Raw genomic sequence first — 27068 nt, 5'->3', positions numbered from 1 at the left:
GACACACGGGGATGGACACAGGGATGGACACACGGACACAGGGATGGACACGGGGATGGACACAGGGATGGACACACGGACACAGGGATGGACACACGGACACAGGGATGGACACAGGGATGGACACGGGGATGGACACAGGGATGGACACACGGACACAGGGATGGACACACGGACACGGGGATGGACACACGGACACAGGGATGGACACACGGACACAGGGATGGACACGGGGATGGACACAGGGATGGACACACGGACACAGGGATGGACACAGGGATGGACACAGGGACACAGGGATGGACACACGGACACAGGGATGGACACGGGGATGGACACAGGGATGGACACGGGGATGGACACAGGGATGGACACACGGGATGGACACACGGACACAGGGATGGACACAGGGATGGACACAGGGATGGACACACGGACACAGGGATGGACACAGGGATGGACACGGGGATGGACACAGGGATGGACACACGGGATGGACACACGGACACAGGGATGGACACAGGGATGGACACGGGGATGGACACACGGACACAGGGATGGACACACAGACACAGGGATGGACACGGGGATGGACACAGGGATGGACACAGGGATGGACACACGGACACAGGGATGGACACACGGACACAGGGATGGACACAGGGATGGACACAGGGATGGACACGGGGATGGACACAGGGATGGACACAGGGATGGACACAGGGATGGACACGGGGATGGACACACGGACACAGGGATGGACACGGGGATGGACACACGGACACAGGGATGGACACGGGGATGGACACGGGGATGGACACACGGACACAGGGATGGACACAGGGATGGACACGGGGATGGACACGGGGATGGACACACGGACACAGGGATGGACACACGGACACAGGGATGGACACAGGGATGGACACGGGGATGGACACAGGGATGGACACAGGGATGGACACAGGGATGGACACACGGACACAGGGATGGACACAGGGATGGACACGGGGATGGACACGGGGATGGACACAGGGATGGACACACGGACACGGGGATGGACACAGGGATGGACACAGGGATGGACACAGGGATGGACACAGGGATGGACACACGGACACGGGGATGGACACAGGGATGGACACACGGACACGGGGATGGACACGGGGATGGACACACGGACACAGGGATGGACACAGGGATGGACACACGGACACAGGGATGGACACGGGGATGGACACGGGGATGGACACAGGGATGGACACGGGGATGGACACAGGGATGGACACACGGACACAGGGATGGACACGGGGATGGACACGGGGATGGACACAGGGATGGACACAGGGATGGACACACAGACACAGGGATGGACACAGGGATGGACACAGGGATGGACACACGGACACAGGGATGGACACAGGGATGGACACGGGGATGGACACGGGGATGGACACACGGACACAGGGATGGACACAGGGATGGACACACAGGGATGGACACAGGGATGGACACAGGGATGGACACATGGACACAGGGATGGACACAGGGATGGACACACGGACACGGGGATGGACACAGGGATGGACACGGGGATGGACACGGGGACGGACACACGGACACAGGGATGGACACAGGGATGGACACGGGGATGGACACAGGGATGGACACAGGGATGGACACACGGACACAGGGATGGACACAGGGATGGACACGGGGATGGACACGGGGACGGACACACGGACACGGGGATGGACACAGGGATGGACACGGGGATGGACACACGGACACAGGGATGGACACACGGACATGGGGATGGACACACGGACACGGGGATGGACACAGGGATGGACACACGGACACAGGGATGGACACGGGGATGGACACAGGGATGGACACGGGGATGGACACACGGACACAGGGATGGACACACGGACACAGGGATGGACACAGGGATGGACACGGGGATGGACACGGGGATGGACACACAGGGATGGACACACGGACACAGGGATGGACACGGGGATGGACACAGGGATGGACACAGGGATGGACACACGGACACAGGGATGGACACAGGGATGGACACAGGGACGGACACAGGGATGGACACAGGGATGGACACAGGGATGGACACACGGACACAGGGATGGACACAGGGATGAACACAGGGATGGACACACGGACACGGGGATGGACACAGGGATGGACACACGGACACAGGGACGGACACAGGGATGGACACAGGGATGGACACACGGACACGGGGATGGACACAGGGATGGACACGGGGATGGACACAGGGACGGACACAGAGATGGACACACAGGGATGGACACACGGACACAGGGATGGACACAGGGATGGACACAGGGATGGACACAGGGATGGACACGGGGATGGACACGGGGATGGACACAGGGATGGACACACGGACACAGGGATGGACACACGGACACAGGGATGGACACAGGGATGGACACAGGGACGGACACGGGGATGGACACAGGGATGGACACACGGACACGGGGATGGACACAGGGATGGACACAGGGATGGACACAGGGATGGACACAGGGATGGACACGGGGATGGACACAGGGATGGACACACGGACACAGGGATGGACACAGGGACGGACACAGGGATGGACACGGGGATGGACACAGGGATGGACACAGGGATGGACACACGGACACAGGTATGGACACGGGGATGGACACAGGGATGGACACAGGGATGGACACAGGGATGGACACAGGGATGGACACACGGACACAGGGATGGACACAGGGATGGACACAGGGATGGACACACGGACACAGGGATGGACACACGGACACGGGGATGGACACAGGGATGGACACGGGGATGGACACGGGGATGGACACAGGGATGGACACACGGACACAGGGATGGACACAGGGATGGACACATGGACACACGGACACGGGGATGGACACGGGGATGGACACAGGGATGGACACACGGACACAGGGATGGACACAGGGATGGACACGGGGACACAGGGATGGACACGGGGATGGACACACGGACACAGGGATGGACACGGGGATGGACACAGGGATGGACACGGGGATGGACACACGGACACAGGGATGGACACGGGGATGGACACAGGGATGGACGCACAGGGATGGACACGGGGATGGACACGGGGATGGACACACGGACACAGGGATGGACACACGGGGATGGACACAGGGATGGACACACGGGGATGGACACAGGGATGGACACGGGGATGGACACGGGGACAGACACAGGGATGGACACAGGGACGGACATGGGGATGGACACACGGACACGGGGATGGACACACGGACACAGGGATGGACACAGGGATGGACACGGGGATGGACACAGGGACGGACACGGGGATGGACACGGGGATGGACACACGGACACGGGGATGGACACGGGGATGGACACAGGGATGGACACACGGACACGGGGATGGACACGGGGATGGACACGGGGATGGACACAGGGACACAGGGATGGACACAGGGATGGACACACGGACACAGGGATGGACACAGGGATGGACACAGGGATGGACACAGGGATGGACACGGGGATGGACACAGGGATGGACACAGGGATGGACACGGGGATGGACACACGGACACAGGGATGGACACAGGGATGGACACAGGGATGGACACGGGGATGGACACAGGGATGGACACACGGACATGGGGATGGACACGGGGACGGACACACGGACACAGGGATGGACACACGGACACAGGGATGGACACGGGGATGGACACAGGGATGGACACAGGGATGGACACAGGGATGGACACAGGGATGGACACGGGGATGGACACACGGACACAGGGATGGACACACGGACATGGGGATGGACACAGGGACGGACACACGGACACAGGGATGGACACAGGGATGGACACAGGGACGGACACATGGACACAGGGATGGACATGGGGATGGACACACGGACACAGGGATGGACACAGGGATGGACACGGGGATGGACACGGGGATGGACACACGGACACAGGGATGGACACAGGGATGGACACACGGACACGGGGATGGACACAGGGACACAGGGATGGACACGGGGATGGACACAGGGATGGACACACGGACACAGGGATGGACACACGGACACGGACACGCGTGGACGGACACACGGACGGCGCCGGGATGGGGATGGGGACGGGCCTGGAATTGGGCTTGGGGCTGTTCCTGGGGATATTTTGGGAATTTTTTGGAATTTTTTTTTTTGGGTATTTTGGGATATTTTGGGCAATTTTGGGATATTTTTTGATATTTTGGGACATTTTGGGATATTTTGAGATATTTTGGGATATTTTGGGATATTTTGGGAAATTCTTGGATATTCTGGGATACTTCAGGATATTTTGCGGGTTTTTTTTAATATTTTTGGATATTTTGGGATCTTGTGAAATATTTTGGGATATTCTGAGGTATTTTAGGATATTTTTGGATTTTGGGATATTCTGGGATTTTTTCACATATTTAGGGATTTTTTGGGATAGTTTGGAATATTTTGAGAATTTTTGGGAATTTTGGGGAAATTTTGGGATATTTTGGGAAATTCTGGGGTTTTTTCACATATTCAGGGATTTTTTTGGAATACTTTGGAATATTTTGGGAATTTTGGGGGAATTACGGGAAATTTTGGGAAATTTCAGGATATTTTGGGACATTCTGGGATTTTTTTCACATATTCAGGGACTTTTTGGGATAGTTTGGAATATTTGGGGAATTTTGGGGGAATTACGGGATATTTTGGGAAATTTCGGGATATTTTGGGATATTCTGGGATTTTTTTCACATATTCAGGGAATTTTTGGGAAACTTTGAAATATTTTGGGAATTTTGGGAAATTTTGGGAAATTATGGGATATTTCCCGATATTTTTGGATATTCTGGGAATTTTTTCACATATTTAGGGATTTTTTTGGGATAGTTTGGAATATTTTGGGATATTTTGGGGGAAATTTCGGGATATTTTGGGATATTTTGGGAAATTTCGGGATATTTTCAGATATTTTGGGATATTTTGGGATATTCTGGGATTTTTTCACCTATTTAGGGACTTTTTGGGATACTTTGGAATATTTGGGGAATTTTGGGGAAATAACGGGATTTTTTGGGAAATTTCGGGATATTTTGGGAAATTTCGGGATATTTTGGGAAATTCTGGGATTTTTTTCAGGTATTTGGGATATTTTTGGAAACTTTGGAATATTTTGGGAATTTTGGGGAAATTCTGGGATATTTTGGGATATTTTGGGAAATTTTGGATATTCTGCGATTTTTTTCACATATTTAGGGACTTTTTGGAAACTTAGGAATATTTTGGGAATTTTGGGGGAATTTTGGGATATTTTTGGGATATTTCGGGATATTTTGGGATATTTTGGGATATTTTGGGAAATACTGGAATATTTATGGAAATTTTGGGACATTTTGGGACATTCTGGGATTTTTTCACATATTCAGGGATTTTTTTTGGGATAGTTTGGAATATTTTGGGAATTTTGGGGGAATTCTGGGATATTTTGGGAAATTTTGGGATTTTTTTCACATATTCAGGGATTTTTTGGGATACTTTGGAATATTTTGGGAATTTTGGGGAAATTATGGGACATTTTGGGATATTTTGGGATATTTTGGGATATTCTGGGATTTTTTTCACATATTTAGGGATTTTTTTGGGATAGTTTGGAATATTTTGGGAATTTTGGGGGGAATTATGGGAAATTTTGGGAATTTTTGGGGAAATTTTGGGATATTTTGGGATATTCTGGGATTTTTTTTCACATATTCAGGGATTTTTTGGGATAGTTTGGAAAATTTTGGGAATTTTGGGGAAATTATGGGAAATTTTGGGAAATTTTGGGATATTTTGGGATATTTTGGGATTTATTTCAGATATTCAGGGATTTTTTGGGATAGTTTGGAATATTTTGGGGAATTTCTGGGAAATTATGGGAAATTTTGGGACATTCTGGGATTTTTTTCACATATTCAGGGAGTTTTTTGGGATACTTTGGAATATTTGGGGAATTTTTGGGAAATAATGGGATATTTTGGGAAATTTTGGGATATTTTGGGACATTCTGGGGTTTTTTCCACATATTCAGGGGTTTTTTGGGATAGTTTGGAATATTTGGGGAATTTTGGGGAAATTATGGGATTTTTTTGGGATATTTTGGGATATTTTGGGACATTCTGGGATTTTTTTCACATATTCAGGGATTTTTTTGGGATAGTTTGGAATATTTTGGGAATTCTGGGGAAATTATGGGATTTTTTTGGGAAATTTTGGGATATTTTGGGATTTTTTTCACATATTTAGGGACTTTTTGGGATAGTTTGGAATATTTTGGGAATTTTTTTGGAAATTTTGGGAATTTTTGGAAAATTTCGGGATATTTTGGGAAATTCTGGGATTTTTTTCACATATTCAGGGATTTTTTTTGAAACTTTGGAATATTTGGGGAATTTTGGGGAAATTCTGGGATATTTTGGGAAATTTTGGGATATTTTGGGATATTCTGGGATTTTTTCACATATTCAGGGATTTTTTGGGATAGTTTGGAATATTTTGGGAATTTTGGGGAAATTATGGGATTTTTTTGGGATTGCTTTGGAATATTTTGGGAATTTTGGAGAAATTTTGGGGAAATTTTGGGATATTTTGGGAAATTCTGGGATTTTTTTCACATATTCAGGGACTTTTTGGGATACTTTGGAATATTTTGGGAATTTTTTGGGAAATTTTGGGATATTTTGGGATATTCTGGGATTTTTTTTCATATATTCATGGAATTTTTGGGATAGTTTGGAATATTTTGGGAATTTTGGGGGAATTTTGGGATATTTTTGGATATTCTGGGATTTTTTAACATATTTAGGGATTTTTTTGGAAATTTAGGAATATTTTGGGAATTCTGGGGAAATTATGGGATTTTTTTGGGAATTTTGGAGAAATTTTGGGATATTCTGGGATTTTTTTCACATATTCAGGGATTTTTTGGGATATTTTGGAATATTTTGGGAATTCTGAGGAAATTATGGGATTTTTTGGGACATTCTGGGATTTTTTCAGATATTCAGGGATTTTTTGGGATAGTTTGGAATATTTTGGGAATTTTGGGGGAAATTTCAGGATATTTTGGAAAATTTCGGGATATTTTGGGACATTTTGGGATTTTTTTCACATATTCAGGGATTTTTTGGGATAGTTGGGAATATTTGGGGAATTTTGGAGAAATTTTGGGATATTTTGGGAAATTCCGGGATTTTTTCCACATATTCAGGGATTTTTTTGGGATACTTTGGAATATTTGGGGTATTTTTGGAAAATTATGGGATTTTTTTGGGATGTTTTGGGACATTCTGGGATTTTTTTTCACATATTTAGGGATTTTTTGGGATACTTTGGAATATTTTGGGAATTTGGGGAAATTTATGGGATATTTTGGGAAATTTTGGGAATTTTGGGCAAATTATGGGATTTTTTTGGGATATTTTGGGAAATTTTGGGATATTTTGGGATATTCTGGGATTTTTTCACCTATTTAGGGATTTTTTGGGATACTTTGGAATATTTTGGGAATTTTGGGGGAATTATGGGATATTTTGGGAAATTTTGGGGTATTTGGGAAATTTTGGGATTTTTCCCATATTTTGGGACATTCTGGGATTTTTTCAGACATTTAGGGATTTTTTGGGATAGTTTGGAATATTTTGGGAATTTTGGGGGAATTTTGGGATATTTTGGGAAATTCTGGGATTTTTTCACATATTTATGGAATTTTTTGGAAACTTAGGAATATTTTGGGAATTTTGGGGGAAATACGGGAAATTTTGGGATATTTTGGGGTTTTTTTCACATATTCAGGGATTTTTTGGGATACTTTGGAATATTTGGGGATTTTTTGGGAAATTTCCGGATATTTTGGGATATTTGGGGATTTTTTCACATATTCAGGGATTTTTTTGGGATAGTTTGGAATATTTTGGGAATTTTGGGGGAATTATGGGATTTTTATTGGAAATTTTGGGATATTTTGGGAAATTCTGGGGTTTTTTTCACATATTCAGGGATTTTTTGGGATACTTTGGAATATTTTGGGATATTTTGGGAAATTTCGGGATATTTTGGGAAATTTCGGGATATTTTGGGATATTCTGGGATTTTTTTCACATATTCAGGGATTTTTTGGGATACTTTGGAATATTTTGGGAATTTTGGGGGAATTTTGGGATATTTTGGGAAATTTTGGGAAATTTTGGGATATTTTGGGATATTTCGGGATATTTTGGGATATTCTGGGATATTTCAGGATATTTCGGGATATTTTGGGATATTTTGGGGATATTTCGGGATATTTTGGGTTATTTTGGGATATTTCGGGATATTTTGGGATATTTCGGGATATTTTGGGATACTTTGGGATACTTTGGGATACTTTGGGATATTTCAGCATATTTCAGGATATTTCGGGATATTTTGGGATATTTCGGGATATTCTGGGATATTTTGGGATATTTTTGGGATATTTTGGGATATTTCGGGATATTCTGGGATATTTTGGGATATTTTGGGATACTTTGGGGTATTTCGGGATATTTCGGGATATTTTGGGATATTCTGGGATATTTCGGGATATTTTGGGATATTTTGGGATATTTTGGGATATTTCGGGATATTTTGGGATATTTCGGGATATTTTGGGATATTTCGGGATATTTTGGTATATTTTAGGATATTTCGGGATATTTTGGGATATTTTGGGAAATTTCGGGATATTTTGGGAAATTCTGGGATTTTTTTCACATATTCAGGGATTTTTTGGGATACTTTGGAATATTTGGGGAATTTTGGGGAAATTATGGGATATTTTGGGATATTTTGGGACATTTTGGGATATTCTGGGATTTTTCTCACATTTTCAGGGATCTTTTGGGATAGTTTGGAATATTTTGGGAATTTTGAGGAAATTATGGGATATTTTGGGATATTTTGGGGTTTTTTTCACATATTCAGGGACTTTTTGGGATACTTTGGAATATTTGGAATATTTTTGGGGAAATTCTGGGATATTTTGGGAAATTTCAGGATATTTTGGGAAATTCTGGGATTTTTTTCACATATTCAGGGATTTTTTGGGATAGTTTGGAATATTTTGGGAATTTTTGGGACATTTTGGGATTTTTTTGGGATGTTTTGGGACATTCTGGGACATTCTGGCCTCCGAAACGCGGGAATTGCACCGGGAGCCGTCTCGGATTGGGATTGGCCTCATCCTAAAAGAGGCCTTGGGATATTTTGGGATATTTTGGGAAATTTCGGGATATTTCGGGAAATTTTGGGATATTTTGGGATATTTTGGGATATTTTGGGATATTTTAGGATATTTCGGGATATTTTGGGATATTCTGGGATATTCTGGGATATTTTGGTTTCGGGATATTTTGAGATATTTCGGGATATTTTGGGAAATTTTGGGATATTTTGGGATATTTTGGGATATTTTGGGATATTTTGGGATATTCTGGGATATTTTGGGATATTTTGGGATATTTTGGGATATTTCGGGATATTCTGGGATTTTTTGGGGAAATTTCGGGATATTTCAGGATATTTTGGGATATTTTGGGAAATTTCGGGATATTTTGGGATGTTTTGGGATATTTTGGGAAATTTCGGGATATTTTGGGATACTTTGGGATATTCTGGGATATTTTGGGAAATTTCGGGATATTTTGGGATATTTTGGGATATTTTGGGATATTCTGGGATATTTCAGGATATTTTGGGATATTTCGGGATATTTTGGGATATTCTGGGATATTTCGGGATATTTCGGGATATTTTGGGATACTTTGGGATATTTTTGGGATATTTTGGGATATTTTGGGATATTTTTGGATATTTTGGGATATTTTGGGATACTTTGGGATATTTCGGGATATTTTGGGATATTTCGGGATATTCTGGGATATTTTGGGATATTCTGGGATATTTTGGGATACTTTGGGATACTTTGGGATACTTTGGGATATTTTGGGGTATTTTGGGATATTTTGGGATACTTTGGGATATTTCGGTATATTTTGGGATATTTCGGGATATTTTGGGATATTTTGGGGTATTTTGTGATATTTCGGGATATTCTGGGATTTTTTGGGGAAATTTCGGGATATTTCGGGATATTCTGGGATATTTTGGGATATTTTGGGATATTTCGGGATATTTTGGGATATTTTAGGATATTTCGGGATATTTTGGGATATTTCGGGATATTTCGGGATATTTTGGGATATTTTGGGATATTTCGGGATATTTCGGGATTATTTTGGGATATTTTGGGATATTTCGGGAAATTTCGGGATATTTTGGGATATTTTGGGAAATTTCGGGATATTTTGGGAAATTTCGGGGTATTTTGTGATATTTCGGGATATTTTGGGATATTTTGGGATATTTCGGGATATTTTAGGATATTTTGGGAAAATTTTGGGATATTTCGGGATATTTCGGGATATTTCGGGATATTTCGGGATTATTTCGGGATATTTTGGGATATTTCGGGATATTTTGGGATATTCTGGGATACTTTGGGATATTTCGGGATATTTCGGGATACTTCGGGATATTCTGGGATATTTTGGGATATTTCGGGATATTTTGGGATACTTTGGGATATTTTGGGATATTTTGGGATATTTCGGGATATTTCGGGATATTTCAGGATATTTCAGGATATTTTGGGATATTCTGGGATATTCTGGGATATCAGGAACGACTCCTGCCCAGGGAAACCCATCCATTAACCCGGGACAGCCGCGGATTCAATCCCCGGAATTCCTGGATGGATTCCGACCCCGGCGGATTTTGGGAATTCGGGAATGGACCCCGACGGACACAACCCCGGGGATCTCCCCATCCCGGCGCCCGAAATCCCGGGAATTCCTCACCTGGAATTGCAGCCTGGGAGCCAGGAGGTTATTCTGGGATGGCGGCTTGTACGCGGGCCGGCTGGGCTGTGGGGAAAACACCAAAACCAAACCCAAAAAAACCCCGGGAATTCCTCTGGATCATCCCGGGCAATCCCAAATTTCCGTCCCCGCCCCGGGGGCGTCTCGGCCCCGTCCCAACCTTGGGTGGTGGCGGCGGCTCCTGGAATTCCGGCGGCTCCAGGATTTTGGGAGGGCGGTGCCGGCTGCTCCGCTCCTGCTCCTGGGCCAGCTCCTTCTCCATCAGGTAAATGTCGCTGCCGGGACAGGGAACGGGGACAGCCGGGGTCAGGATCCCGGAATTCCCGGCCCTGGAGACCCTTTGGAAGAGCTCGGGATTGCCCAGGAAAAAACCAAACGCTTCCGTATAAAAATTCCCGATCCCAGAATTTTCCTGGATTTTTCCACCTCGTTCCCACCAATCCGTCCCAGTCCAGAATTCCCAGCCTTGGAGACCCTTTGGAATGTTTGGATTTTCCCAGGAAAGGCTCTGAACCCAAACTTTTCCATCAAAATTCCCAATCTGACCCTTTTCCCTGATTTTTCCTCCACATTCCCAACCCCTCCATCCCTCCATGGATCCTCCAGAATTCCCTTTGGAGTTGGAATGTTTTGATTCCCAGGAAAGGCTCTGAACCCAAACTTTTCCATAAAATCTCCTAATTTGAATTTTTTCCCAGCTTTCCCCCCTCATCATTCCCACCCTTCCCGTGGATCCCGCCCCGCTCCGGGCCCCACCTGAGGCTGCAGAGCAGCTCCTGGAATTGGGGCCTGGAGGAGCCTTGGGGACCCTTTGGAGCCCCTTTGGAAGGGCTTTGGTTCCTGGCACAGGGGCTCCAAAGGGGCTCCAAGGCTCCTCCCACACCGAAATTTTCCATAAAAACTCCCAATTCCAAAGGTTTTCCCGGATTTTTCCTCCTGATTCCCACCTGCCCACCCTTCCATGAATCCTCCAGAATTCCCTTTAGGCTTGGAGTGCTTTGATTCCCAGGAAAGGCTCTGAACCCAAACTTTTCCATAAAATCTCCCAATCCCAAGTTTTTCCCAGATTTTTCCTCCACATTCCCACCACTCCATCCCTCCATGGATCCTCCAGAATTCCCTTTAGGGTTGGAGCGTTTCGATTCCCAGGAAAGGCTCTGATCCCAAACTTTTCCCATAAAATCTCTCGATCCGAATTTTTTCCCAGCTTTCCCCCCTCATCATTCCCACCCTTTCCGTGGATCCCGCCCCGCTCCGGGCCCCACCTGAGGCTGCAGAGCAGCTCCTGGAATTGGGGCCTGGAGGAGCCTTGGGGACCCTTTGGAGCCCCTTTGGAAGGGCTTTGGTTCCTGGCACGGGGGCTCCAAAGGGGCTCCAAGGCTCCTCCCACACCGAAATTTCCCATAAAAACTCCCAATTCCAAAGGTTTTCCCAGATTTTTCCCCAAAATTCCCACCTGCCCGCCCTTCCATGGATCCTCCAGAATTCCCTTTGGAGTTGGAGAGTTTTGATTCCTGGGAAAGGCTCTGATCCCAAACTTTTCCATAAAATCTCCCGATCCCAAGTTTTTCACAGATTTTTCACCTCAATATTCCAACCTCTCCATCCCACTCCAGAATTCCCGGCCTTGGAGACCCTTTGGAATGTTTGGATTCCCAGGAAAGGCTCTGAAACCCAAACTTTTCCATAACAATTCCCAATCTGACACATTTCCCAGATTCTTCCTCCTGATTCCCAACCCCTCCATCCCTCCATGGATCCTCCAGAATTCCCTTTGGAACTGGAGCGTTTCGATTCCCAGGAAAGGCTCTGAACCCAAACTTTTCCCATCAAATCTCTCAATCCGAATTTTTTCCCAGCTTTTCCCCCTCATCATTCCCACCCTTTCCCATGGATCCCTCACCTGAGGCTGCAGACGAGCTCCTGGAACCTGGGCCTCTCTCCGGGGTCGTAGTCCCAGCACCGCGCCATCAGCGTGTAGAGCACGGGCGGGCACAGGTCGGGCTTGGGCAGGCGGTCGCCCCTCTCCAGGACCCCGATCACGTCCTTGTTCTCCAGCCAGAAGAACGGCTGCTTCCCGAAGCTCAGCATCTCCCACACGCACACGGCTGCCGCGGCCACGCAGCGACGGCGTCAGGGCCCCGCCGGAAACCCCGGGAAACCCGAAAATTCCACCCCGGGAAACCCGAAAATTCCACCCGGGAACCCGAAAATTCCACCCCGGGAACCCGACAATTCCACCCCGGAACCCGAAAATTCCACCCGGGAACCCAAAAATTCCACCCGGGAACCCCGAAAATTCCACCCGGGAACCCAAAAATTCCACCCGGGAACCTGACAGTTCCACCCGGGAATCCGAAAATTCCACCCGGGAATCCAAAAATTCACCCCAGGAATCCGACAATTGCCCCAGGAATCTGACAATTCCCACCAGGAATCTGACAATTCACCCCGGGAATCTGACAGTTCCCCCAGGAATCCGACAATTCACCCCGGGAACCCGAAAATTCCCCCCGGGAATCCAAAAATTCTCCCCGGGAATCCAAAAATTCCCCCCGGGAATCCGACAGTTCCCTTGGGAATCCAAAAATTCCACCGGGGAATCCAAAAATTCCCCCCGGGAATCCAAAAATTCCCCCTGGGAATCTGACAATTCACCCCAGGAATCCAAAAATTCCCCCCGGGAATCCAACAGTTCCACCTGGGAATCCGACAATTCCACCCGGGAATCCAACAATTCTCCCCGGGAATTCGACAGTTCCCCCCGGGAACCCAAAAATTCCACCCGGGAATCCAAAAATTCCCCCCGGGAATCCAAAAATTCCACCCGAGAATCCGACAATTCCCCCCGGGAATCCCACAATTTTTTTGGGGTTTTTTTTTTGGGGATCCCATGGTGTTTTGTGGGGCTGGAGATTGGTTTTTTTGGGGGTTTTTTTGGGGTTTTTTTGGGGGTTTTTTTGGGGTTTTTTTGTGGTTTTTTGTGGTTTTTTTTAAGCAATCCCAAAATTTTCCCCCCCGCCCCAAAATCCCGGCTGGATTTTGAGGAAGCTCCTAAGGGATGGGTGAACGGGATGGGTCCTCCCAAAGGGGAAAAATTGGGATAATCTGGAGTTGGGGGGGAAAAAAAAGTTCAGGAATTCCGGGCTGGGATCTCCCACACCGGCACTGGGATCTGCCACGCACCGGCATCAGGGCCCGGCCGGAACTCCCGGGAATCCAAAAATTCCCACTGGGAATCCCACAATTTTTTTGGGTTTTTTTTTTGGGGATCCCGTGGTGTTTTGAGGGGCTGGAGATTTGGGGTTTTGGGTTTTTTGGGGTTTTTTTGGGGGTTTTTTTTGGGGTTTCTTTGGGGGGTTTTTTTTGGGGTTTTTTTGGGTTTTTTTTGGGGTTTTTTTTAAGCAATCCCAAAATTTCTCTGCCCCAAAATCCCGTCTGGATTTTGAGGAAGCTCCTAAGGGATGGGCGAACGGAAACCCTTCCCACCTAAGGGATGGGTTCCTCCCAAAGGGGAAAAATTGGGATAATCTGGAGTTGGGGGGGAAAGAAAAAAAGTTCAGGAATTCCGGGCTGGGATCTCCCACACGCACACGGCGGCAGCGGCGGCCACGCACCGGCATCAGGGCCCGGCCGGAACTCCAGGAATCCAAAAATTCCCACTGGGAATCCGAGAATTTTTTGGGGTTTTTTTGGGGGGGATCCCGTGGTGTTTTGAGGGGCTGGAGATTGGGGGGTTTGGGTTTTTTTGGGGTTTTTTGGGGGGTTTTTTTGGGGTTTTTTTGTGGTTTTTTTTAAGCAATCCCAAAATTTTCCCCCCCGCCCCAAAATCCCGGCTGGATTTTGAGGAAGCTCCTAAGGGATGGGCGAACGGGATGGGTTCTCCCAAAGGGGAAAAACTGGGATAATCTGGATTTGGGGGGGAAAAGAAAAAGTTCAGGAATTCCGGGCTGGGATCTCCCACACGCACACGGCGGCGGCTGCGGCCACGCACCGGCATCAGGGCCCGGCCGGAACTCCCGGGAATCCAAAAATTCCCACCGGGAATCCCACAATTTTTTTGGGGTTTTTTTTTGGGGGGGAATCCAGTGGTGTTTTGAGGGGCTGGAGATTGTGGTTTTGGGGTTTTTTGGGGTTTTTTTGGGGGGTTTTTTTGGGGTTTTTTTTGGGGGTTTTTTTGGTTTTTTGGGGTTTTTTTGTGGTTTTTTGTTAAGCAATCCCAAAATTTTCCCCCCCCGCCCCAAAATCCCGGCTGGATTTTGAGGAAGCTCCTAAGGGATGGGCGAACGGGATGGGTTCTCCCAAAGGGGAAAAACTGGGATAATCTGGAGTTGGGGGGGAACAAAAGTTCAGGAATTCCGGGCTGGGATCTCCCACACGCACACGGCGGCAGCGGCGGCCACGCACCGGCATCAGGGCCCGGCCGGAACTCCAGGAATCCAAAAATTCCCACCAGGAATCCGACAATTTTTTTGGGTTTTTTTTGGGGGGGGATCCAGTGGTGTTTTGAGGGGCTGGAGATTGGTTTTTGGGTTTTTTTGGGGTTTTTTTGGGTTTTTTTTGGGGGGTTTTTTTGGGGGTTTTTTGGGTTTTTTGGGGTTTTTTTGTGTTTTTTTCTTAAGCAATCCCACAATTTTCCCCCCCGCCCCAAAATCCCGGCTGGATTTTGAGGAAGCTCCTAAGGGATGGGCGAACGGGATGGGTTCTCCCAGAGGGGAAAAACTGGGATAATCTGGAGCTGGGGGGGAACAAAAAAAAAGTTCAGGAATTCCGGGCTGGGATCTCCCACACACACACGGCTGAGGCGGCCACGCACCGGCATCAGGGCCCGGCCGGAACTCCCGGGAATCCAAAAATTCCCACCGGGAATCCGAGAATTTTTTGGGTTTTTTTTGGGGGGAATCCGGTGGTGTTTTGAGGGGCTGGAGATTGGTATTTGGGGTTTTTTTGGGTTTTTTGGGGGGTTTTTTTTGGGGTTTTTCTGGGGTTTTTTTGGGGTTTTTTTGGGGGTTTTTTTAAGCAATCCCAAAATTTTCCCCCCCGCCCCAAAATCCCGGCTGGATTTTGAGGAAGCTCCTAAGGGATGGGCGAATGGAAACCCTTCCCACCTAAGGGATGGGTTCCTCCCAAAGGGGAAAAAACTGGGATAATCTGGAGCTGGGAGGGGAAAGAAAAAAGTTCAGGAATTCCGGGCTGGGATCTCCCACACACACACGGCGGCTGCGGCGGCCACGCACTGGCATCAGGGCCCGGCCGGAACTCCCGGGAATCCAAAAATTCCCACCGGGAATCCGACAAATTTTTGGGGTTTTTTTTGGGGGGGGATCCGGTGGAGTTGTGAGGGGCTGGAGATTGGTTTTTGGGTTTTTTTGGGGTTTTTTTGGGGGGTTTTTTTTGTTTTTTGGGGGTTTTTTGTGGTTTTTTTTAAGCAATCCCAAAATTTCCCCGCCCCAAAATCCCAGCTGGATTTTGAGGAAGCTCCTAAGGGATGGGCGAACGGGATGGGTTCTCCCAAAGGGGAAAAACTGGGATAATCTGGAGTTGGGAGGGGAAAAAAAAAAAGTTCAGGAATTCCGGGCTGGGATCTCCCACACGCACACGGCGGCTGCGGCCGCCACGCACCGGCATCAGGGCCCGGCCGGAACTCCCGGGAATCCAAAAATTCCCACCGGGAATCCAACAATTTTTTGGGGGTTTTTTTGGGGGGGAATCCGGTGGTGTTTTGAGGGGCTGGAGATTGGTTTTTTGGGGTTTTTTGGGGTTTTTTTGGGGTTTTTTTGGGGGTTTTTCTGGGGTTTTTTTGGGGTTTTTTTGGGGGTTTTTTTAAGCAATCCCAAAATTTTCCCCCCCGCCCCAAAATCCCGGCTGGATTTTTAGGAAGCTCCTAAGGGATGGGTGAACGGGATGGGTTCCTCCCAAAGGGGAAAAACTGGGATAATCTGGAGTTGGGGGGGGAAAGAAAAAAGTTCGGGAATTCCGGGCTGGGATCTCCCACACCGGCACTGGGATCTGCCACGCACCGGCATCAGGGCCCGGCCGGAACTCCCGGGGATCCAAAAATTCCCACTGGGAATCTGACAATTTTTTTGGGTTTTTTTTGGGGGGAATCCGGTGGTGTTTTGAGGGGCTGGAGATTGGTTTTTTGGGTTTTTTGGGGGTTTTTGGGGGGTTTTTTGGGGGGTTTTTTTTGGGGTTTTTTTGGGGTTTTTTTGGGGTTTTTTTTAAGCAATCCCAAAATTTTCCCCCCCGCCCCAAAATCCCGGCTGGATTTTGAGGAAGCTCCTAAGGGATGGGCGAATGGAAACCCTTCCCACCTAAGGGATGGGTTCCTCCCAAAGGGGAAAAAACTGGGATAATCTGGAGCTGGGAGGGGAAAGAAAAAAGTTCAGGAATTCCGGGCTGGGATCTCCCACACGCACACGGCGGCTGCGGCGGCCACGCACCGGCATCAGGGCCCGGCCGGAACTCCCGGGAATCCAAAAATTCCCACTGGGAATCCGACAAATTTTTGGGGTTTTTTTTGGGGGGGGATCCGGTGGAGTTGTGAGGGGCTGGAGATTGGTTTTTGGGTTTTTTTGGGGTTTTTTTGGGGGTTTTTTGGGGTTTTTTTGGGTTTTTTTAAGCAATCCCAAAATTTTCCCCCCCGCCCCAAAATCCCGGCTGGATTTTGAGGAAGCTCCTAAGGGATGGGCGAACGGGATGGGTTCTCCCAAAGGGGAAAAACTGGGATAATCTGGATTTGGGGGGGAACAAAAAAAAAGTTCAGGAATTCCGGGCTGGGATCTCCCACACCGGCACTGGGATCTGCCACGCACCGGCATCAGGGCCCGGCCGGAACTCCTGGGAATCCAAAAATTCCCACCGGGAATCCGAGAATTTTTTTGGGGTTTTTTTTTGGGGGGGGATCCCGTGGTGTTTTGAGGGGCTGGAGATTGGGTTTTGGGGTTTTTGGGGGGGTTTTTTTTGGGGGTTTTTTGGGGTTTTTTGGGGTGTTTTTGTGGTTTTTTTTAAGCAATCCCAAAATTTTCCCCCCCATCCCAAAATCCCGGCTGGATTTTGAGGAAGCTCCTAAGGGATGGGCGAACGGAAACCGTTCCCACCTAAGGGATGGGTTCTCCCAAAGGGGAAAAATCCCGTGGTGTTTTGAGGGGCTGGAGATTGGTTTTTTGGGGTTTTTTTGGGGTTTTTTTGGGGTTTTTTTGGGGGTTTTTTTTGGGTTTTTTTTGGTTTTTTTTAAGCAATTCCAAAATTTTCCCCCCCGTCCCAAAATCCCGGCTGGATTTTGAGGAAGCTCCTAAGGGATGGGTGAACGGGATGGGTCCTCCCAAAGGGGAAAAACTGGGATAATCTGGAGTTGGGGGGGGAAAGAAAAAAGTTCGGGAATTCCGGGCTGGGATCTCCCACACCGGCACTGGGATCTGCCACGCACCGGCATCAGGGCCCGGCCGGAACTCCTGGGAATCCAAAAATTCCCACCGGGAATCCCACAATTTTTTTTGGGTTTTTTTTGGGGGGGGATCCAGTGGTGTTTTGAGGGGCTGGAGATTGGGTTTTGGGGTTTTTTGGGGGGGTTTTTTTGGGGTTTTTGGGGGTTTTTTGGGGTTTTTTTTTACGCAATCCCAAAATTTTCCCCCCAGCCCCAAAATCCCCGCTGGATTTTGAGGAAGTTCCTAAGGGATGGGTGAACGGGATGGGTTCTCCCAAAGGGGAAAAACTGGGATAATCTGGAGTTGGGGGGGGGAACAAAAAAAGTTCAGGAATTCCAGGCTGGGATCTCCCACACGCACACGGCTGAGGCAGCCACGCACCGGCATCAGGGCCCGGCCGGAACTCCCGGGAATCCAAAAATTCCCACCGGGAATCCGAGAATTTTTTGGGGTTTTTTTTGGGGGGGATCCCGTGGTGTTTTGAGGGGCTGGAGATTGGTTTTTGGGTTTTTTTGGGGTTTTTTTGGGGTTTTTTTTGGGGGTTTTTTTGGGGTTTTTTTGGGTTTTTTTTGGGGTTTTTTTAAGCAATCCCAAAATTTTTCCCCCCGCCCCAAAATCCCGGCTGGATTTTGAGGAAGCTCCTAAGGGATGGGTGAACGGAAACCCTTCCCACCTAAGGGATGGGTTCTCCCAAAGGGGAAAAACTGGGATAATCTGGAGTTGAGGGGGGGAAAAAAAAGTTCGGGAATTCCGGGCTGGGATCTCCCACACGCACACGGCGGCAGCGGCGGCCACGCACCGGCATCAGGGCCCGGCCGGAACTCCCGGGGATCCAAAAATTCCCACCGGGAATCCGAGAATTTTTTTGGGGTTTTTTTGGGGGGGAATCCGGTGGTGTTTTGAGGGGCTGGAGATTGGTTTTTGGGGTTTTTTTGGGGGGTTTTTTGGGGGTTTTTTTGGGGTTTTTTTGGGGGGTTTTTTTTGGTTTTTTTTTAAGCAATCCCAAAATTTTCCCCCCTGCCCCAAAATCCCGGCTGGATTTTGAGGAAGCTCCTAAGGGATGGGTGAACGGAAGCCCTTCCCACCTAAGGGATGGGTTCCTCCCAAAGGGGAAAAACTGGGATAATCTGGAGCTGGGGGGGAAAGAAAAAAGTTCAGGAATTCCGGAGCGGGGTTTGCGCTTGCGCGTGCCATGGGGAAGGGAGCAGTGCTGGGATTCCTGCTCCGTGCCACGGGAATCACGGGAATCACGGGAATCATGGGAATCACGGGAATCACGGGAATCATGGGAATCCCAGACCATGCCATGGGGAAGGGAGCAGTGCTGGGATTCCTGCTCCATGCCACGGGAATCACGGGAATCACGGGAATCATGGGAATCACAGGAATCATGGGAATCCCAGAATCCCAGACCATGCCATAAGAAAGGGAGCAGTGCTGGGATTCCTGCTCTGTGCCACAGGAATCACGGGAATCATGGGAATCCCGGAATTCCAGAGCACGATGATGAATTCTGGGATTCCACTCTGAATTCCCAGATCCCATGATTCTGAATCCTGGAATCCCACTCTGAATCCCGGGATCCCACCCCAAGATGATGAATCCCAGGATCCAATCCCACAATTCTGAATCCCGGGATCCCCCTCTGAATCCTGGGATCCCACCCCACGATTCTGAATTCCAGGATCCCACCCCAAGATGATGAATCCTGGAATCTCACTCTGAATCCTGGGATCCCCCTCTGAATCCCAGGATCCCACCCCACAATGATTAATCCCAGGATCCCACAATTCTGAATCCCAGGATCCCACTCCATGCCATGGGAACCCGATCAATCCCAGGATCCCATTCCATGATGATGAATTCTGGGATCCCATTCTGAATCCCAGGATCCCATCCCACACCTCGGGAAGCGGATCGATCCCAGGATCCCGCTCCATTCCATGGGAAGCGGATCAATCCCAGGATGCCGCCCCATGATGCTGAATCCCAGGATCCCCCAATTCTGAATCCCGGGCTCCCACCCCACGATTCTGAATCCGAGGGTCCCCCTCTGAATCCTGGGATCCCATCCCATGATGATGAATCCCAGGATCCCCCAATTCTGAATCCCAGGATCCCCCTCTGAATCCCAGGATGCCACCCCATGATGATGAATCCCAGGATCCCCCTCTGAATCCCCAGATCCCACCCCGCGATTCTGAATCCCAGGATCCCACCCCATGATGATGAATCCCGGGATCCCCCTCTGAATCCTGGGATCCCCCTCTGAATCCCAGGATCCCCCAATTCTGAATCCCGAGATCCCACCCCCCGATGCTGAGTCCCAGGATCCCCCAATTCTGAATCCCAGGATCCCCCAATTCTGAATCCTGGGATCCCATCCCACGATGATGAATCCCAGGATCCCCCGATTCTGAATCCCAGGATCCCACCCCACGATTCTGAATCTCAGAATCCCCCTCTGAATCCCGGGATCCCACAATTCTGAATCCCAGGATCCCACCCCACGATTCTGAATCCGAGGGTCTCCCTCTGAATCCCAGGATCCCCCCATGATTCTGAATCCCGGGATCCCACCCCCCCCAGTTCCGAGTGCCGGGCTCCCGCCGTTCCCGCCGTTGGTTCCCGCCGTTGGTTCCCGCCCGCCTCTCTCACCGAACATCCAGACGTCGCTGGCCGTGGTGAAGCGCCGGAAGTTGATGGATTCGGGCGCCATCCACTTGATGGGGAGGCGGGAGACGGAAGCTGGAACGAGGCCGGGAATGATCCCGATCCCGCGTTTCCCCCATGCCCGGCCGTCCCTGGGGATCCCAGGGGATCCCCGGCGCCCCCGATCCCGCGGGAGGGATCCCACCTTTGTAGTACTCCTCATCCTCGATGTAGCGGGAGAGGCCGAAGTCGCCGAGCTTGACGCACTCCGGGGAGGCCACCAGGATGTTCCGGACGGCGATGTCCCTGGGATTCGTGGGATCCATGGGATTTGGGATTTGGGATATGGGAAAATGGGAAAATGGGACAATGGGATATGCTAATGGAGAGGAGAGGCCACCAGGATGTTCCGGACGGCGATGTCCCTGGGATTCGTGGGATCCATGGGATTTGGGATTTGGGATATGGGAAAATGGGAAAATGGGACAATGGGATATGCTAATGGAGAGGAGAGGCCACCAGGATGTTCCGGACAGAGATGTCCCTGGGATTCGTGGGATCCATGGGATTTGGGATTTGGGATTTGGGATAATGGGATAATGGGAAAATGGGACAATGGGATATGCTAATGGAGAGGAGAGGTCACCAGGATGTTCCTGACAGAGATGTCCCTGGGATTCGTGGGATCAGTGGGATCCATGGGATCCATGGGATCCGTGGGATACGTGGGATTTGGGATTTGGGATATGGGAAAATGGGATAATGGGATTTGGGAAAATGGGATAATGGGATATGCTAATGGAGAGGAGAGGCCACCAGGATGTTCCTGACGGCGATGTCCCTGGGATTCGGGATCCGTGGGATACATGGGATCCATGGGATCCATGGCATTTGGGATATGGGAAAATGGGATAATGGGATTTGGGATAATGGGATAATGGGATATGCTAATGGAGAGGAGAGGCCACCAGGATGTTCCGGACAGCGATGTCCCTGGGATTCGGGATCAGTGGGATACATGGGATATGGGGTTTGGGATCCATGGGATAGGGGATTTGGGAAATGGGATAATGGAGAGGAGACGCCACCAGGATGTTCTGGTCAGTGATATCCCTGGGATTTGGGATTTGGGATCCATGGGATCCATGGGATGTGGCATTTGGGACGTGGGATTTGGGATTTGGGAAAATGGGATGATGGGATATGCTAATGGAGAGGAGAGGCCATCAGGATGTTCCGGATGGCGATGTCCCTGGGATTTGGGATCCATGGGAACCATGGGATTTGGGATTTGGGAAAATGGGATAATGGGATATGCTAATGGAGAGGAGAGGCCACCAGGATGTTCCGGACGGCGATGTCCCTGGGATTCGGGATCAGTGGGATACATGGCATACATGGGATCCATGGCATTTGGGATGTGGGATTTGGGATATGGGAAAATGGGATTTGGGACAATGGGATATGGGATAATGGAGAGGAGAGGCCACCAGGATGTTCCGGATGGCGATGTCCCTGGGATTCAGGATCAGTGGGATGCATGGGATCCGTGGGATCCATGGGATTTTGGATAATGGGATAATGGGATAATGGGAAAATGGGATAATGGGATAATGGGATAATGGGATATGCTAATGGAGAGGAGAGGCCACCAGGATGTTCCGGATGGTGATGTCCCTGGGATTTGGGATCCGTGGGTTACATGGGCTATATGGGATATATGGGATATATGGGATATATGGGATAACAGGATATCAGATGGTATAATGGAATTGGGGATTTGGGATAATTGGATGGGATAATGGGATAATGGGATAATAGGATTTGGGATATGGGATATGGGATATGGGATGGGATTATGGGATTTGGGATTTTGGGTATGGGATATGGGATATTGGATGGTATAATGGGATATCGGAATAACGGGATGGGATGGGATGGGATGGGATGGGATGGGATGGGATGGGATGGGATAATGGGCTAGGATGGGATTAGGAATTTGGGATAATGGGATAATGGAGTGGGGAGGCCAGCAGGATGTTCTGGACGGCGACGTCGCTGGGATTTGAGATCCATGGGATAGTTAACGGAATTTGGGATTTGGGATCCATGGGATAATGGGATAGGGGATAGGGGATAATGGAGGAGCCACCAGGATGTTCCTGACGGCAACGTCCCTGGGATTTGGGATCCGTGGGATAATGGGATAAGGGATAATGGGATATGGGATAGGGGATATGGAATAATGGGATCCGTGGGATAATGGGAAATGGGATTTGGGACCCATGGGATAATGGGATCTGGGATATGGGATAATGGGATATCGGATGGGATAATGGGATATGGGATATCAGGATAATGTGATATTGGGATAATGGGATACCAGGATATGGGATTTGGGATACCAGCGGATATTGGATATGGGATGTGGGATATGGGATGCGATAATGGGGTGAGATCGGATGGGATCTGTGGGATGGGATGGGATGATGGGATAATGTGATATTGGGATAATGGGATAATGGGATAATGGGATAATGGGATAATGGGATAATGGGATGATGGGATGATGGGATGATGGGACATGGGATAATGGGATAATGGATGATGGGATTTTGGGATGATGGGATGATGGGACAATGGGATTATGGGATAATGGGATAGTGGGATAATGGGATAGTGGGATAATGGGATAATGGGATGGGATAATGGAATGATGGGATGATGGGATGATGGGATAATGTGATATTGGGATAATGGGATAATGGGACAATGGGATAATGGGACAATGGGATAATGGGATAATGGGATAATGGATGATGGGATGATGGGATGATGGGATAATGGGACAATGGGATAATGGATGATGGGATTTTGGGATGATGGGATGATGGGACAATGGGATTATGGGATAATGGAATATTGGGATAGTGGGATAGTGGGATAGTGGGATAATGGGATGGGATAATGGAATGATGGGACAATGGGATGATGGGACAATGGGATGATGGGATATTGGGATAACGGGATGATGGGATATTGGGATAACGGGATGATGGGATACTGGGATAATGGGACGGCTGCAGATGGGCCGGAGCAGGAGCAGCCTCACCCAACCCGTGCAGCTCCCAGAGCCTCCACCCCCCTCCCCACCCCTGCCCCCGGCCCCATCTCCCACCACCCCCCCCCCATCACCCCGAAATTCCGTGGGGCTCCGGCCCCATCCCGGAACCCAAATCCCGTATCCCGTATCCCAAATCCCGTATCCCGAATCCCAAATCCCAAATCCCGTATCCCATATCCCGTATCCCGTATCCTGAATCCCAAATCCCGTATCCCGCATCCCAAATCCCATGTCCCACATCCCGTATCCCGTTCCCCGCGGGGCTCACCTGTGGACGCAGCTGAGGGCCTCCAGGTAGGCCAGGGCCTTGCTGACCTGCAGCGCGAACAGCACCAGCGTGGGCACGGCCAGGCCCGCCCGGTTCTGCTCCAGGTACTGGCCCAGCTGCAATGGAGCGCATTCCCCACGGCATCAGCACCGGAAACGGCGGCACACACCGCGGCACCCCCACAAGGATACCGCACTGACCATCCGTGGGGATCCATGGATCCCACACTGACCATCCGTGGGGATCCGTGGGGATCCAGGGATCCCGCCCTGCCCATCCGCGAGGATCCAGGGATCCCGCACTGACCATCCATAAGGATCCATGGATCCTGCCCTCTCCATCCGTGAGGATCCATGAGGATCCATGGATCCCGCCCTGCCCATCTGTGGGGATCCGTGAGGATCCATGGATTCTTCCTTCTCCATCCGTGAGGATCCATGGATCCTGCTCTCTCCATCCATGACGTTCCATGGATCCTGCCCTCTCCATCCATGAGGATCCATGAGGATCCATGAAGTTCCATAGATACTCCCATCTCCATCCATGAGGATCCATGGCTCCTGCCCTCTCCATCATTCCCACATGGATCCACGGATCCTGCAGGCCCCATCCATGAGGATCCATGGATCCTGCTCTCTCCATCCATGATGTTCCATGGATTCTGCCCTCTTCCCCCATGCAGATCCATGAGCATCCATGGATCCTTCCATGAGGATCCACGAAGATCCATGAGGATCCATGGCTCCTCCCCTCTCCAAAATTCCCACATGGATCCATGGATCCTGCCCTCTCCATCCATGACGTTCCATGGATCCTGCCCTCTCCGTCCATGAAGATCCACAAGTATCCATGGATCTTTCCATGAGGATCCATGGATCCTTCCATGAGGATCCATGAAGATCCATGGCTCCTGCCCTCTCCATCATTCCCGCATGGATCCATGGCTCCTGCTCTCTCCATCCATGAGGATCCGTGGATCCTGCCCTCTCCATCCATGAAGATCCATGAGGAGCTATGGATCCTGCCCTCTCCATCATTCCCACATGGATCCATGGATCCTGCAGGTCCCATCCATCAGGATCCATGGATCCTGCCCTCTTCATCCATGCAGATCCATGAAGTTCCATAGATCCTCCCATCTCCATCCATGGATCCTGCCCTCTTCACCCATGCAGATCCATGAGGATCTCATGGATCTTTCCATGGGCATCCATGGCTCCTGCCCTCTCCATCCGTGAGGATCCATGAAGATCCATGAGGATCCATGGGCATCCATGTCTCCTGCCCTCTCCATCCGTGAGGATCCATGAGGATCCATGAATTCTGTCCTCTCCATCCATGAGGATCCATGGATCCCGCCCTCCCCATCCATGAGGATTTGGGAGGATCCATGGATTCTGTCCTCTCCATCCATGATGATCCATGAAGTTCCATAGATCCTCCCATCTCCATCCATGAGGATCCATGGATCCTGCCCTCTTCACCCATGCAGATCCATGAGGATCCATGAGGATCCATGGATCCTTCCATGAGGATCCATGAGGATCCATGGATCCTGCCCTCTCCATCCATGAAGATCCAGGAAGATCCATGAGCATCCATGGATCCTGCCCTCCATCCATGAGGATCCATGAGGATCTATGAGGATCCATGGCTCCTCCCACCTCCAAAATTCCCACATGGATCCATGGATCCTGCAGGCCCCATCCATGAGGATCCATGGATCCCGCCCTCTCCATCCATGAAGATCCATGAGGATCTATGGCTCCTGCCCTCTTCATCATTCCCGCATGGATCCATGGATCCTGCAGGTCCCATCCATGAGGATCCATGGATCCTGCTCTCTTCACCCATGCAGATCCATGAAGATCCATGAGGATCCATGAGGATCCATGGATCCTGCCCTCTCCATCCACAAGGACCCATGAGGATCTGGGAGCATCCATGGATCCTGCTCTGTCCATCCATGAGGATCCATGGATCCTGCCCTCTCCATCCATAAAGATCCATGAGGATCCCTGAGGATCCATGGATCCTGCCCTCTCCATCATTCCCACATGGATTCACAGATCCTGCCGTCTCCATCTGTGAGGATCCATGAGGATCCATGGATTCTGCCCTCTCCATCCATGAGGACCCATGGATCCTGCTGTCTCCATCCATGAAGATCCATGAGGATCCATGCAGATCCATGAGGATCCTTCCATGAGGATCCATGGATCCTGCCCTCCCCATCCATGAGGATCCATGGATCCTGCCCTCTTCACCCATGCAGATCCATGAGGATCCATGAAGGTCCATGAGGATCCATGGCTCCTGCCCTCTCCATCCATGAGGATCCATGAGGATCCGTGAGGCTCCATGGCTCCTGCCCACTCCATCATTCCCACATGGATCCACGGATCCTGTCCTCTCCATCCATGAGGATCCATGGATCCTGCCCTCTTCACCCATGACGTTCCATGGATCCTGCCCTCTCCATCCATGAAGATCCACAAGTATCCATGGATCTTTCCATGAGGATCCATGGATCCTTCCATGAGGATCCATGAAGATCCAT

The 27068-nt window shown here is 49.5% G+C and overlaps 1 protein-coding gene across 7 annotated transcripts in view; it reads right to left on the bottom strand.

The window, feature by feature from the left end:
* PTK2B (protein tyrosine kinase 2 beta) overlaps positions 1-27068 on the bottom strand; it is an 82458-nt gene that overhangs the window by 28940 nt on the left and 26450 nt on the right. For all 7 annotated transcript variants that reach the window (XM_077176441.1, XM_077176442.1, XM_077176444.1 and 4 more), the window contains exons 15-20: positions 24509-24624; positions 21322-21422; positions 21123-21212; positions 12941-13145; positions 11198-11312; positions 11017-11082 (exon numbers count right to left, since the gene is read on the bottom strand). In XM_077176441.1, the coding sequence (XP_077032556.1) occupies positions 11017-11082; positions 11198-11312; positions 12941-13145; positions 21123-21212; positions 21322-21422; positions 24509-24624 (693 nt within the window). The remainder of the gene's footprint in view (positions 1-11016; positions 11083-11197; positions 11313-12940; positions 13146-21122; positions 21213-21321; positions 21423-24508; positions 24625-27068) is intronic.

Source organism: Agelaius phoeniceus, chromosome 3 (genome assembly GCF_051311805.1).
Source record: "Agelaius phoeniceus isolate bAgePho1 chromosome 3, bAgePho1.hap1, whole genome shotgun sequence".
In the NCBI taxonomy this organism is placed as follows: domain Eukaryota; kingdom Metazoa; phylum Chordata; class Aves; order Passeriformes; family Icteridae; genus Agelaius; species Agelaius phoeniceus.
The sequence above is the reverse complement of the archived record's forward strand: the minus strand, read 5'-3'. Positions and strand labels throughout refer to the sequence as shown.